This window comes from Lissotriton vulgaris, chromosome 2_1 (genome assembly GCF_964263255.1).
Source record: "Lissotriton vulgaris chromosome 2_1, aLisVul1.2, whole genome shotgun sequence".
NCBI classification, from domain to species: domain Eukaryota; kingdom Metazoa; phylum Chordata; class Amphibia; order Caudata; family Salamandridae; genus Lissotriton; species Lissotriton vulgaris.
Genome location: NC_141687.1, coordinates 382,770,489 through 382,786,038, shown reverse-complemented (window position 1 = coordinate 382,786,038; position 15,550 = coordinate 382,770,489). Strand labels below are relative to the sequence as shown.

General features: G+C 46.2%; 1 protein-coding gene across 1 annotated transcript in view; it reads right to left on the bottom strand.

Moving 5' to 3' along the window:
• Window positions 1-2,635: 2,635 nt before the first annotated feature.
• Window positions 2,636-15,550, bottom strand: part of PRPF8 (pre-mRNA processing factor 8) — a 121,829-nt gene continuing 108,914 nt past the window's right edge. The window contains exons 42-43 of the mRNA XM_086955209.1: window positions 3,461-3,663; window positions 2,636-3,056 (exon numbers count right to left, since the gene is read on the bottom strand). Coding sequence (XP_086811335.1) covers window positions 2,902-3,056; window positions 3,461-3,663 — 358 coding nt within the window. The 3' untranslated portion in view covers window positions 2,636-2,901. The remainder of the gene's footprint in view (window positions 3,057-3,460; window positions 3,664-15,550) is intronic.

Below are 15,550 nucleotides of genomic sequence, written 5' to 3'. Positions count from 1 at the left end.
CTCTGCTGAACACCACCACTTCAGTGACTGCTGAGTGTGCTTGGACAGTATGATCTTGTCCTCCTAGCTCCCTCGTTTCTGGTCCCACTGATCCTCCAGACATTCCTGCAGCGGTCTCATGTGGAGGCGTGCATGTGGTGTAAGGAAGATGCAAGAAGCCATCGACCCCAGGAGAGACAACACTGTCCTCACTGTCGTTGATGCAACGGACATGAGAGTCTGAGCCTTCCGAAGGATCGATAATAGTCGCTCCTCTGAAGGACACGCGCTTGCTCTGAGAGTATCGATGGAGGCTCCCAAGTACTGTAGACACTGAACAGGATTTGGAACAGACTTGGACATGTTTATGTGTAGACCCAGTTGGCTCAACAGAACAGCCATCCTGTTGAAATGCAATTGTGCTTCCTGGAAGGTGGAGGCGATCAGCCAGTCGTCCAGGTACGGGTAGGCAACACCTTGTTCTTTCTCAGGTGCGTCGCTACCACTGCCATGCATTTCGAAAGCGTCCTGGGTGCAGACTTCAGACCAAACTAAAGTACGGTGTACTGATATTGTTTGGTGCAGACTAGGAAGCGTAGGAACTTCCGATGTTTCCGTGCAATGGGTACATGGAAGTATGCATCCTGCAGATCTATTGCGCAAAGCCAGTCTCCTCGATGCAGCGGAGGATAAATCTGGTGCAAGGACAACATGCAAAACTTCTCCCTGCTGATCCACTTGTTTGCTTGTCGCAAATCCAGAATGGGCCTGAACTCGTTCTGGTCCTTTTTGCGCACTAGAAAGAACCTAGAGTATAGACCCTTTCCCCTTTGAGACAGAGGGACGTCTTCTATCGCCCTTTTTCTTAATAGTGTATCGGCCTCTGCTTGGAGCTCGAGCAGCTGGTATTGCGAGCGAACTGGTGGAATAGCTGGAGGAGGGCTGACATAACGAAGACTGTATCCATTGCAAACAATATTCAGCACCCACTTGTCCTGAGTAATTTTTCTCCACTCTGCAGGGTAATTCTGAAGGCTTCCCCCACCGGAGTGGGTAACAGGAAGTAATCCCTCAGGGCTTCGACCCAGCCAGGCCCTTATTCCCCGATGAGGCCTGCTGACCGGCTCTGCCCCTCTGACGCTTCTGGAAGGGCTGCCTCTGATATTGCTGTTACTGCTGCTGCTCTTGGCCAGCTTGGCGACACTGCCCTCGCTGGAATCGTTGGGAGGAGTAGCGCCTCTGGAAGAGGCGGAAAGCCATCTGCTGGTCCTTTGGTTTCTCCAAACCGACCACCTTCAACGTCTCAATTTCTGGCTTCATGTGGGCCATCTCCTCATCCGCATAAGACCCGAAGATGGTAGTGGCCGAAATGGGCAAGTTGGCAATACGCTGCTGCGCCTCCGGCTTAAGACCGGTAAGGCGCAACTAGGAATGGAGTCTCAAGTTCACTCCATGGCAGTACCCATGAGCAGCAAGGAGAGAGGCATCCGCAGCAGCGCTGATGACTTGGTTGGAAACCATCATGCCCTCATCAATATTTCCTGAAAATCTTCCCTTCTGTCCCTCGGGAAGAGCTCAATGAATTGTTGCAGGGACTCCCACAAGGAGCGGTCATACCGACCCAGCAGTGCTGTTGAACTCGCAGCTTTCATAGAAGTGGCTGCCGTATTGCAGATCTTTCTCTCTGCCGAATCTATTTGACGGCTCGCCTTGTTCGGAGGGACCGTTCACGAAGGAGCAGTAGAATGTTGCTTCTTTGCTTAATCTTTTTACTAAAGTGAAAATCAACAAAGCAAATTACATAAATGCTATGTGCATCCTTTCATGACTTCTTTCCTCCACAACAAGGGCACCTGTCTAACATGGTGGACACAGACACTCAGGAATTATAGGAAGCGTGGAACGAGGAGAAAAATGCTTCCTAGAGGCAAAGGCAGAGAAGAAAATGAAGTAATTGTCATAAACCAGGGAATGAAAAAAAAAAAGTTCTCGGAAAACTTTTTTCAGTTTAAGGCAGTCTCTGAAAAGCCTTCTCAGTTCAGGGATCCCAGCTCAGTAAGAGGTAATAACAAAGGGACCTAATCAGGAAGGCTTATCACAAGATAGGACTGCATCTGAAATCTTTAAAGTAGTTATGGTAGTTAGTTTTCACTCCAGTTACAACATGAATATAGTACACCCATCTTCATTTCTCAGTTTTAAAGTGTTTTTAAAGGTTCGTTTACAACCACATCTACTTTGCTGTGAATGATTTTAATGCATTAAAAGTAGACTGAAAATTGTGCTCATTCACAATTGAAAATAAATAAGTTCTGTTGCGGGTTTCTTAAACGTACAGAGATGTTCCACTACTTACAAATATCGGAGAGAATCCCATAGTGGGGGCGTTAAGTCATCAGTATATTGTGTCAAGATTCAGATCCAACAGCGAACCAGAGGTGATGTTTGGCCAGTCGTCGCAGGACAGGTCTGGGCACCTTAACAACAATCATAAGAGCAGACAGTGAATCTATTTGATAACTCCCCTGAAATTCTGATGCGGACGGAGAAACATTTCACTCTTCAACAGAAGTGTACCCCTGAAGAAAGAGAGAGGATATCTTTACAAAGTTACTGGAAAAGGTCACTGAATGGGCTAAAGATGGAATACAGTTCATTTAATTTATATTATTTTATTAAACCAATACAATTATACAACAAAGATGACTGCATACAGAAAGATGCAGCCAGGGTGCAGAAACCAACTCATTTTACAGATGTCGCAGACGAGCACAATATTGAAACAGTGAATGGAAAGATGACAAATAATTTGTGCCGGGCAAAAGCCCTAGGACCAGCCACTGTTCCCCGTTCAAGGACTTCCTGTTGAATATCAACAGAATTGTAGTCTCTAGTTCAATTTGCAATGCCTTGCGATCACATTCAGGCATACAGATCCTCACGATCAGCAGAATATACTTCTCCCTCCTGTAACAAGGCAAAGTTCAAGAAATGTGATGGCCGATGGACTTCATGGTAAAACTCCTTCGGGTTTGCCAGATGTAGCTCGTACTTCATGTTTGGATCGTGACGAACCCCTGGGGACAGAAAGCATGCACGCGTCACAAAATACATCCGTGATGAGCCTTTCTGACTTCCCAGCCATGTACCTCAAAGAAGGTTTGACTAATCCCTTTCTGTAGATTGCCCCATAACTATGCGTGACCATGTATCCTTAGATCTTCTGTCCGTCCTCAATAGTATTGGGATCACAGCGCTCTACATTTGACTGCAAGAACACTACTACCTCGATATTTGTTCCCTACTTTCCCACACTTTTCCCAAAGATTATGTGCCCAATGCATTGCATCCCCTCCAAAAATCCAAAAATATCTGGCGAGAGCAGGAGATAACAGGTCTCTTTTTTTCTCTTTGCTTAGCTTGAGGGTAAAATTAATTCCCTCATCACTATTTTCACCCCAGGGATGCAAACACCACTTACCCATGAAGTTGTAGTTCCAGGATCCCTGTCCAGGGACCATGAAAAAGCCAAGAAATCGATCAGATAGCAGCATCTGGACCCTCTCGTAGTGCGAGGGAAGGTATCCCTTGGGATTGTTGCCTTTGTCTGTATTCTGCCTTCCCCACTCGTAGCCGCTGGGTGTCAGCTTGTAGGCAGTGAGGGTACATGATCCTGGGGTAAAACTGTAGGGAAAGAAAGCAAATCAGGAAAAAAAGTACTTCATCATTGCTACAACAAACTATTATTTCAATCAAAGTATTGCTAACAAGAGAGTCCATATAAATATTGAGTGCTTAAGAAGTTGGGATAGTGACCAACAGTAATGAACACACATACTGTCTGCTAAGTGGTAACAATGAAGCTCCAAAAACACATTAAACACACACAAACCACCATAAAAATACTTAATCCTTTTGCTTTTCATATTGCTTACTACACTATTCGGTGGCAGTAATAATCTTTTCAGGAATAACTGCCTCACATTTTCGCTGCCATGTTATAATTAAGGGGACCAGGAGGTGTAGGAAGCTGGTTCTGAATATACAATACCAAAGTGATGTATAATGTCACAGAGTCCAGTGGAACCCCAAAGGTAGGCAGAGGTAAAGTAAGATAGCCCCTTACTCTCTATTTGTGGTAGTGTAGTCTAGCAGTAAGGCTTTATCAGAGGACAGTGTTAAGCATTTGTTGAACTTCAGCCAATTGTTTTTGTATAAAAATATTCTTTTAGTTATTTTATTTCCTAGAACCAAGCAAGCCTGGCTCTGGTAAGTGATAAGTACTTTGCAGTAACTATACAAATTGTAACACAGTTTGGATTGCAATTGTAAATGTACTTTGATTACAGTAGTGCCACTGATAATGCAATGCTTTTCAGAATACACTACATAATTTGCATAGGATTGAGTAAAATTACAGGCATGTTACTTTTGAGATTACTTTTCTTACACAGGGTAGTATACCTGGATACTACACTGGGCCATTTCCTGTAAACAGATAAGTAAAATCGTTTTTGTTAGTTAGTACAATTTTAAAGAATTTCTTTAGGTTTTCAAACTCCACACTTAGAAACTTTTCCAAGAAAAACAGTCAATGTTATCCTATGGAGGAAAGGAAAATGCTACTTACCAGTATGCATCTGTTCTTGGCATGTAGAGCTGTACATTCATATACTTGTGCACAGATCGCCATCTGGTGTTGGCTCGGATGTTTGCACTTTGTTTTTGTCTTTGAAGAAGTCTTTGTAGTCACGAGATAGGTGACTCCTCCTTAGGGTGACATTGCGCATGGGCATCAATTCCATCTTCAGATTGATTTTCGCCATAAAGGGTGATGATGAAGTTGATAAGAAATAGAAAAGAGATGTCCATGTGTGATGTATCTAAGTAACATAGAACTGCAATAGATAGAGGTATCAGGGGAGGCAGGTGGGTGTATATGAATCTACTGCTCTACATGCCAAGAACAGATGCATACTGTTAAATAGCATTTTTCGTTCGAGTCATATGAGCTGTAGATCATATTCTTGTGCATAGACTATACAGCAGTTATCTTCTTAGCGGTGGCTACCTGCATCTGTTGCAGTTGTCTGAAAAAGTTTTCTTAATACAGCCTGTGAGAGTGTGGTGTAGACCAAGTTGCTGCTTTGCAGATGTCATCTAGGGGAATGTTCCCTCAGAATGCCATAGAAGCCCCTAGTTTACGTGTGGAATGAGCTCTAGGGGGAATGGTTAATGTGCGTTTGGCTTTAAGAGCATATTTGGATGCATTTAACAATCCACCTTGCAATCCCCGCTTTTGAAATGGGATTGTCCTTATGAGGTGGGGAGGTAGCCACAAAGATTTGATTAGTCTTTCTAAAGAATGCTGTCATTTCAATGTAGTAGAGTATTGCTCTTTTAACGTCTATTTATTTTATTTCTTAAGTTTATATAGCGCAACAGCTACCCGTAAGGGTTTCCCGGCGCTGAAAGACAATTGCAGAAAAATACAATCCAAGGGGAAAAATTATTGGACAAAAAGCCAGGTCTTTACGGCTCTACGGAAGAGAATATGACAGTATCTGCAAGTCCAAGGGAAGAGAATTCCAGAGTTTGGGTCCTAAGGTAGCGAAAGAGCGACCGCCCATTCTCGAGAGTCTGAACTTAGGAATACAAAAAAGGTGTCGGGAAGAAGAACGAAGTGAACGAGCAGGTTTAACGAGGGGGCGACTCCAATCTTGATCTTATGCATGAAGCACCGTGCCTTGAATTTTACCCGGTTGTCAAGATTGAGCCAGTGAGGCTCCTTGAGACGCTCAGTGATATGATCACGTTTTCGACAACCACAGATAAGCCGCGCAGCAGCGTTTTGAACCAATTGGAGACGGCGCATGACCGTCCTGGTAGACCCCAGGTAGAGCATGTTCCCGTAGTCTAGCATGTGAAGAGCCCGTTCTGCCACGGAGTCTGGTAGACGGAAACAAAATGGGAGTTCAACAGACTGTTTAAGGTAAAAGGCAGACACGACTTTAGGTAAAAATGTGGGGTTAGTTCCAAGAAAAACTTTCTTATGATGGATTTGCAAAATGGTTCTTGTATGGTTAATGCTTGGAGTTCACTAACCCTTCTAAGAGATGTGATAGCGTCTAGGAAGGCTACTTTCCAAATGAGGACCTGTAATTCGCATTTGTGCAGAGGTTCAAATGGGGGACCCATGAGTCTGGTAAGGACAACATATAGATCCCACACCGGTGAGGGTGGAACTCTGGGTCAAGTCAAGTCAAGTCAAATGATTTATATAGCGCGCTACATACCCAGAGGGTCTCAAGGCGCTTGAAGAAAGGAGGGGAATTACTTGTCGAATATCCAAGTTTTAAGTTGTTTTCTGAATGCTAGGTGGTTCTGAGTGAGGCGAAGGTGAGTGGGAAGTGAGTTCCAGGTTTTAGCTGCCAGGTAGGAGAAGGATCTACCTCCCATGGTGGTTTTGTTGATGCGACTTTAATGATGTTCATGCAGTCTGGCTGGAGATTGAGGTAGTCAAACTCTAAGACTTCAGGTGCTAGATCGCAAGGTTCAGTTGACTGGGATCTCGATGCCTTATCTCTCCAGGGTTCCGAGTAAGAAGCTTGGGTGAGAGGCATAGCTTTTGATGCAAAACTACTGATAGTTCCAAGAGGGTTGTGAACCATGGTTGTCAGGCCCATGTTTGAGAAACTAGGATCATTGTGAGGGAATGCTGTGAGAAAGTGCCATCTTTCTTGCCTTGGTATGCCCCCACTTGTTTCTGAATTGCTGATGTGCTTTGACTGAGTGTGCCCAGAGTCGACATGGCTCACATCCCTGTGTGCCATGCCCATGGAACCCACTGCCCTGGCATACTTCAGTCACCCCTCTAGCTGGGTGCCCTAGGTGCATGAGCCCTGTGCCCCTACAGTACCCAGGGCCATTCCTGGGCACTGTAAGTGCAGTAATGCCATTAAGAGTATATGGTGCTGGGAGGTTAGCATTACGAACTCCACAGCACCATAATGGCTACACTGAAGACTGACAAGTTTGGTATCAAACTTCTCAGCCCATTAAACCCGCACTCATGCCAGTGTGGGATTTAATGTAAAATGCACCAGAGGACATCTTAGAGATGCCCTCTAAAACCCTAACCTACAATCCACGTCTGGCTGAGTGGATGCAGAGGCTGCCACACAGCAGACATGTTGCTGGACCCCTGGGTAGGGGAGCCCCCGCTCTCCTGGGCCGGCAACAATGCACATCCTGGGCGAGATGCTAGGTCTCCTCCCCCAGGATGGGCAGGGGGAAGCTTCAAAGGCATGCCGCCTCTGTGAGCTTCTCCAGACCATTTGCTGTACCCAGCAACCAGCCGCCACCAGCCCTGCCCCCCACTTTGGCGGAAAGACTGGCAGGAAAAACTACGTTAGGAAGGGGGGGGGGGGGATGTCAACCTGTTCCAACCCCACCCCTCAGATGGGGGAGATGAGGTGAAGATGGGAAGCCCTGCCCTATCACAGCTAGGCTCCTTCTCCCCTCCCACAGGAGAGGAGCAGGCTAGGGGGTCTACTCACCCCAGGGCAGGTACCCATTGCCCTCAGTATTTAGGGTCTCCCTGAACCTTCCTCAGATCCCGATACGAACAGAAGAAAGAAGATCAAGAAGAAGACCCGCCGTGCAGCTGCTAACAGGACGACAACAACTGACTTGGCCCCAGCCCTACCGGCCTGTCGATCCTGGAACCTGCTCCTGCCTAATCCCGGTGACCCCGCGGACAGCAACCTTGTGACACCCAGAGGACCTGCCTGCCTTGACACTCTTAACGACTGGGACTCCCATCAGCAGAGGCTCTGCTGCACCAACCCACCTGGTGCCAGCCAGAAAGCTCCAGACCAGCCCACTCTGCACCCGCCGAGCCCGGGCCGTGTCCATCCGAACCAAGACAACGAGGACAACCCCCTGGAGACTGGAACCCGAAGTCCAGTGCCCAAAGACCCTCCTCAATGAACCAGACGACGCCGGCGGACTCGGAACCAGGGGCCACCCCACCGCGACCAGCTGAGGGTAAGCTTTTCCGACACCCAAAGACACCCCTGCACCTGGCGCCCTACAGCCCCCTGTGCCTCCCTTTGGGGTACCTACCTGTGCTCCAAGATCCCAACTTACCTCTCGAAGTGTTGGTCGCCCCTGGAGAGTCTTCGTCCTCAAGCCTGCAGCCTTTGTTCCTTTTTTACCTTTCCCATTGGATAACATTGAGCGCCCGACGGCTCAAAAGCACCCTGCACCCAGCCGCCCGAGTGCCGCTGGCTGTGCCACCTTTGTCCTATGCTAATTCCCCCCTTGCCCTGAGCAAGTGACCAGGAGCCCAGCACCCACAGCCGCGTGGCCTGCTAGCCAGCAGCCACCAACCGAAGGCCCCCTTTCCATCATTGGATATCATTGGACCCAATTACCTCTGCACCCGGCTGGCCTTGTGCTGCTGGAGCTGAACCTACTGTACTTACCTGACCCTGGGGACCCCCGAATCTATGCCCAGAACCATAACTTCACCAACCAAGTACTCACCTGGAAACCGGTAACTCACTTACCTGCCATTGGATAACATTGACCAATTTTGACCCGAACATTTTCTAAGTGTGGAGTTTTGAAAACTGAAAATATTCATATAAAATCAGCCGAAATCCGAAGTACTCACCTGTGATCAGGGGAGAAGCCAGTACTGTACCTTTCAGCCCAGTACTGAACCGCAAAAGTTATCCTTACCGGGTTTACTAGTAATCTGTATTTTCTCCATAGGAACCCATTGTCTGCTTTTCTATGACATTTCTTCTAGGGATAGGTGCAATTGTGCTTAGACTCTTTTCCCCAGTTCTTTTGTATCTAATTACATTTCTTCTAAGTGTCTACTTTTGAAAACTTGAAATATCCTTTAAATATCACACGAAATACTGAAACGCAATTACGCACCTGTTTTGAGTTAAGACCCCAGTGCTGGCCCTAGGAGACCAGTGCTGGGTTACAAAAATAACGCAATCGTACTTTACCTGCAACCTGAATTTTCTCCCATTGAATAACATTGTCAGATTTCCAATGAAAAGTTTCTAAGTGTGAACTTTTAAAACCGCTTTATATTCATGAAAATTCCCTACAGTAACTAAAACGTTTTTGCTAATCTGGTTTCAGCTTAGACCCGAGGACTGAATCTAGGATCTAGTCCTGGGACTACTAAAGTAATCTATATAGTAATCAACTGTACTTACATGTGGAAAACCCATTGAGCTCAATGCTATAGTGTGTTTTAAGATTGTGTTGCTTACTGACAATACTGTATTAATTGTGTGCACAAACTTTATTGCTCCTTTGCAAAGTAATTACATGAGAGAACTCCTAACCAGAAAATAATATTTTTATAACTGTTGGTTCTAAAGATAAACCACCTATTTCTGTGGATATAAAAACAATTGGCCTGGAGTTCAGTCCTTGAGTGTGTGAAACCTTTTGCTGACTGAGTGTGTACAACAAATGCTTTACACTGTCCTCTGGTACTGCCTTACTGCTCGACCAAGCTACCACTTTGGAGAGTAAGGTCAGTTCTGACTTTAACCTCTGTTATACCTCTGGGGTGGGTGGATTCTATACACGCTGTACCTCATTCTAGTCCAGTATATATAGAGCCACTTTCTCACAAATGCTGTTTGAGTTTCCGAACCACTAACGGAATGAGCAGAAGAGGCGGAATAGCGTAAGCAAAATTTGCCTGACCAGTTCATCCATAGCGCATTGCCTTTGGACAATGGGTGTGGATACCTGGATGTGAAGCTTGGGAATTTTGAGTTTTGATGCGAGGCGAACAGATCTATTTCTGGGTGGCCCAATATGTGAAAGAATGGAAGAACTTGAGGATGAAGTTCCCATTCGTGGATCTGCGGTCTTTGACGACTGAGCAGATCTGCAATTTGATTGTGTATTCCTGGGAGTTGTTCCACAAGGAGATATATGTTTTGTGGAATGGCCCATCTCCATATGCTTTGAGCTAGGTGTGAAAGCTGAAGAGAGTGTGTCCCCCCCTGTTTCCTGTTTTTTGACATGCCAAACACTCCTGTAAAGAACGCATTTGGAGTCTTGCATAAGGGAGGATGAGAATGCAAGAGTCCATCATCCCGATTAGCTGCATGAACACTCGAGCTGGTAATGAGTGTTGAGGCTGAAATTTTTATATTAGAGCTTGCCTGTAGCTTATCCTGACTGGGTTGGGGTATGCTGGAGCTTTTGAAGTGTCTATTGTAGATCCTAGATACTGTTGTGTGCTGGACAGTTGGAGGTGGGATTTGGTGTGGATCACAGTGAATCTCAAGTCGTGAAGCAGCTGGATTGTTTTGAGTGTGTCTTTCACACAGCTGCTGTGTGACTTGGCTTTTATGAGCCAGTTGTCCAGATGAGGGAACACGTGAATATGCTGTCTTCGTACGTGAGCCGCCACTGCTGCGAGGCACTTGGTGAAGACTTGGGTGCTTTAGTTACCCCGACCGGGAGGACTTTGAATTGGTAGTGTTCACCATGTACTACAAACCTGAGATATTTCCTGTGAGTGGGTTGAATGGGAATATGAAAGTCGGCATCCTTTATACTTATGGGTGGAGAGAAAGTCGCCTTGTTGAAGCAGTGGGAGGACCTGTTGGAGAGTGACCATGTGGAAGTGGTCTGACTGAATGTATGTAGAGGTTTAATGGTCAGTACTGGCCTGAGTGAGCCGTCCTTTTTTGCTGGAATTAATAAGTAGAGGTTGTAAACCCATGTGACTTGATGAGGCAAGGGGACTGGTTCTATTGCATGTTTTTGTAATAGAGAGAGAACCTCTTGTTTGAAGAGTCAGATGTTCCCGAGGACATTGGACGTTGTCTGGGAGGGATATCTGGGGGAGTAGAGGTGAGTTCAAGGCAATAACCACACTGGATAATTTGTCTTACCCACTTGTCTGTTGTAATGGAATTACAGACAGGTAGGATCTGTGAGAGACGTCCCCCGACAGGAGTGGAATGATCGGGGTGGAAGTGAACGGAAGTCACTGCTTGGTGGTAGGGGAGTTGCGGGCATTGCTACTGCGACCTCTTCCCTTACCGTTGTTACCCCTGTACCTGAGTCTGTAGTTTTGGAGCTAGCCCTGTAAAAGGAGCGACTAAATGAACCTCTAGAGGAAGGTAATTGCAAGGCCCCCATGGACTTGGCAGTCTCAGTATCCTTTTTCATCTTTTCTAAAGATGTATAGACTGTGGGCCCAAAAAGATGTTTTTGGTCAAAAGGCTGATTAAGAATTGTGGATTGCACCTCCTGCTTGAATACAAAGATTCGGAGCCAGGCGTGCCTGCGTAATAAAGCGCTGGTATTAATAGCAAGAGATGCGGCATCGGCCGCATCAAGGGCACATTTGATAGATGTGTTGGTTATTAACATACTCTCCTGTATAAGTTTGTTAACTTTGTTCTTTTATTGGTCAGGAAGATGTTCAATAAGTTTTTTAAGCTAATCATAGTGAGCTTTGTCATATCTAGCCAACAAAGCTTGGGCATTGGCAATCCGCTAATGATTTGCCACTTGTGATGCAATACGTTTCCCGGATGTGTATATGAGTTTCGATTCCTTTTCAGGAGGAGGGGCGTCGCCTGTGCTTTGTGAATTAACCCTCTTGAATGCATTAGACACCACAAGAGAATCTAAGGGGACCTGACCACTGATGTAGATTGGGTCATTTGGAGCTGCCTTATAATTTTTGTCCACCCTGGTATTGAGGATCCTGGCTCTGACTGGGTCTTTAAACACTTCTGGTGCATGTTTCGGCATGCCTTTTAGCATTAGCGGGGTGTGTGTAGACTTTTGTGAGGGTGTAAATGTTTCTATTAAGTCTTCTTCTAAGGGATCAGAGGGTAATTGCACCCCATGGTATTGTGCAGCCCTATTAATTGCGCAATTCCAATATTATCATCTGGCGACGATGGCCTAGAGGGATAAAGGTTTGGGTCATTGTGTGAATCTGGATCGGTATTATAATCCTCCCAAGGATCTGGATCGTCATCATCCCTATCTGTATCCGTGGTCCCATTCCCACCCATATCATCATCTTCATACTCTTGTGGTTGAGGTGAAAATGTATGTTGAGGAGAAAGTGCTGGAGAAATTAACAAATTTGGATCAGGTGGAGGAGGAGAGGAAGGTGGAGAAGTATTATTGCCTATTTCCTTTTGTTTAATGGGTATTTTAGAGTCTTCTGAATGGTCCAGTTTCCTCTTTTTAGGTTTGGTGGTGACATGACCGGTTTCTGGGTCAGCGTGTAGAGTATTTTGCTTTGGATCCAAAAAATATGGCACAGACTGTTGTTTGGGTACAATGTCCTTTTTTGGTGTCGAAGGCTTAGGGTCAGAAAGTTGTTTTGACTTTGTGTCAGAAGCTTCCTGTGGGGTCTTGGGCTCTTTAGCTTTGGGTGTAGGAGTTTCTGGCTCAGACTTATTTCAGCTCCGAAATTTTCGATTTAATTTGTTTCGGTTCCGAAGGCTTGTCCTTTGTTTTTTCGATGCCGAAGGCCAAGTAATTTATAACTAGCTGGAAACCGCTTCTAAAAATCCTTTATAAATTCCACAAATCACTGAAAGATACAGTATTTTTATTTGAAAATGCACAACAAACATTCAGATTATAAAGATATACTCACTCAAATAAGAAGGATATTGGTACCATGATATAGAAGGAGTGGTTTCTGTCCTGTAACTCCAGTTCTGTAGTAGGGGTATCTCTGTTATAGTCATAATCTAGTGAATAGTCCCGCCCATGTGCGTGGACACCAGCAATCAAAAATAATCTCTTAAGTTGTCAAATCATGCAGAAACTGCAAAGACACTTAAGAGAGAAATTAAAGACAAATAATGCAGCCTATATCCACAGGCTACACTGTCCAGTACTTAAACTAGAAATTCCACCAAACAACACCACACACAACACAGCCTGCCCAGTTTCTACCATAGAGAAACTTGCCTCTACCAGTAAAAAACTCTGGAATGATAGAGAGTAAGGCATGGATAGACAAGCCCCATAGGCTGCCATTATGTGGCTTAAATAGGATACTGTCCCTTTAAGAGTACTTTCTCCCAGTATCCCAGAATGCACAGCAGGTCCCTTTTACTTTCAGTTCTTTTTGAAGGCGTAGCACGCCAGACCTGTAGCATTTCTTACATGAATAATTATCTCCACCGGGGAGGAGGGCGGGCACTTATGAGTATAACAGAGATTCCCCTACTACAGAACTGGAGTTACAGGACAGAAACTACTCCTTCTGTAGTAGGGGATCTCTGTGTATAGTCAATCTAGTGACTAGAATGGCAAGCCCATCCCCACACCATAGCGGCGGTGGAGAAAAGAAATTAACACCACTATTGTGCGAACAAATTCCGCAGCGAAGCCTGTCCAACCTGAGCATCTGCCCTGGCATCAGTGTCCAGACAGTAATGCTTAGCAAAGGTATGAACCGACTTCCAAGTGGCCGCCTTGCAGATCTCTGCAATCGGAACATTACGGAGCAAAGCTGTAGTGGCAGCTTTTCCCCTGGTGGAATGAGCCTTAGGTTTACCCCCTAAGGTCTTATTAGCTTTTTGGTAATACAACTGTATGCAGGACACAATCCACCTAGAGATGGACTGCTTAGAGGTAGCAAGACCTGTCCTGACCGATCCATAATTGACAAATTATTGGTCTGACCTACGAATATCTTTGGTTTTATCCAGATAAAATTTCAACACCTTCCTAACATCCAGGGAATGTAGAGACCTCTCCGCTGGAGATAAAGGATTCTGAAAAAACGTAGGAAACGTTATGGTTGACATGAAAATCAGAAATAACCTTGGGAAGAAATTTAGGGTGAGTACGCATAACAACCTTAGCAGCATGAAATACAGTATAAGGTTCTTGGCAACACAACGCCTGAATTTCACTCACCCTGCGGGCCGATGTAATGGCCACGAGGAACGCCGCCTTCCAGGACAAGTGCTGCAACGAAGCCTAATGAATGGGTTCAAAAGGCTCCTTCATCAATCTGGACAGCACCACATTCAATTCCCATGAAGGCGAAGGAAGCCTGACAGGAGGGAACACTTTCTTCAGGCCTTCCAAAAAGTCTTTGATCACAGGGATCTGGAAGAAGGAAGTCTGTGAAGGGCTTTTCCTGTAGGCAGTCAATGCAGCGAGATGAACCTTAATGGAATGAACATTAAGGCCAGACCGCGTGAAATGTAGAAGGTAAGGAAGGATGACATCTTCCTTGCACGTCGTCGGCGCAAAGTTCTTTGATACAAAACCTCTTCCACTTGTAAGCATAGGATGTCCGAGTGGAAGGTCGCTTAGACTCCTTCAGTATGTCCATGCAATCTTCGGGCAGATTCAAATGGCCATATTGCACCATCTCAGGAGCCATGCCGCCAAACTCAAAGACGAGAGGTTGGGGTGCAACATCTGCCCCCCGAACTTCGTGAGAAGGTCCGGCCTGCACGGCATCCGTATGTGAGGAAGGAGAGACAGGTGAAGCAGGTCTGTGCACCACCACTGCCTGGGCCATTCCGGGGCAATCAGGATCATCCGTGGCCAGGACTGGGACAGCTTGATGAGCACCGCTGGAATCAGGGGAATGTGTGGAAAAGCGTACACAAAGCTGTTCTTCCATAGCGCATTCCCCAGCGTCCCTTGCTGGTAGTACCTGGAGGCAAAGTCTTGGCATTTGCTGTTTTCGGCGGTGGCGAACAGATCTACATCTGGAGTCCTCCACCTTTCGAAGACTTCTCCTAGTACTTAGTCGTTTATGACCCTTTCGTGGTTTTCCTGAATCAGTCTGCTCAGTGCGTCTGCCTGAACATTCTGCACACCTGGTAGATGGGTAGCCGTTATCGTCAGTCCTCCGGCCAGAAGCCAGTGCCAGATCGTCTGCGCCTCCTGAGACAGGGTGCGCGATCTCGAGCCCCCCTGCTTGTTGAGGTAATACATCGTAGTCGTATTGTCCGTCTGTACAAGCAGAGAATTTGTCTGGAAGGACGGATGAAAGGCTTTCAGCGCCAAGTGAACAGCTCTCGAGTTCCAGTAAATTGATGTGATACTTGGACTCCATCGGAGACCACATTCCTTGAATCTGTAAGTCTCCCGAATGCGCTCACCAGCCGTGGAGAGAAGCATCCGTCACGATAGTTTGAGTAGGAATGTCCTTGTGGAAGCGAACCCCTGTGAGGAGATTCTCCGCTGAACCCCACCACTTCAGGGACTAAAGAGCATGCAGCGACAGTCGTATCTTGTCGTCCCAAGATCCTTTCCTCTGATCCCACTGGTCCTCCAAGCACTCCTGCAGAGGTCTCATGTGTAGCCGTGCATGAGGAGTGAGGAACATACAAGAGGCCATCGACCCCAGTAGAGAAGACACCGTCCTCACTGTTGTAGATGGAGCGGTCATAAGAGCCTGAGCCTTCCGAAGGATCGATCGCCGTCGCTCCTCCGAAGGATACACGCTTGCTGACAGCGTATAGATGGTGGCCCCCAAGTACTGAATGCACTGGACCGGGAT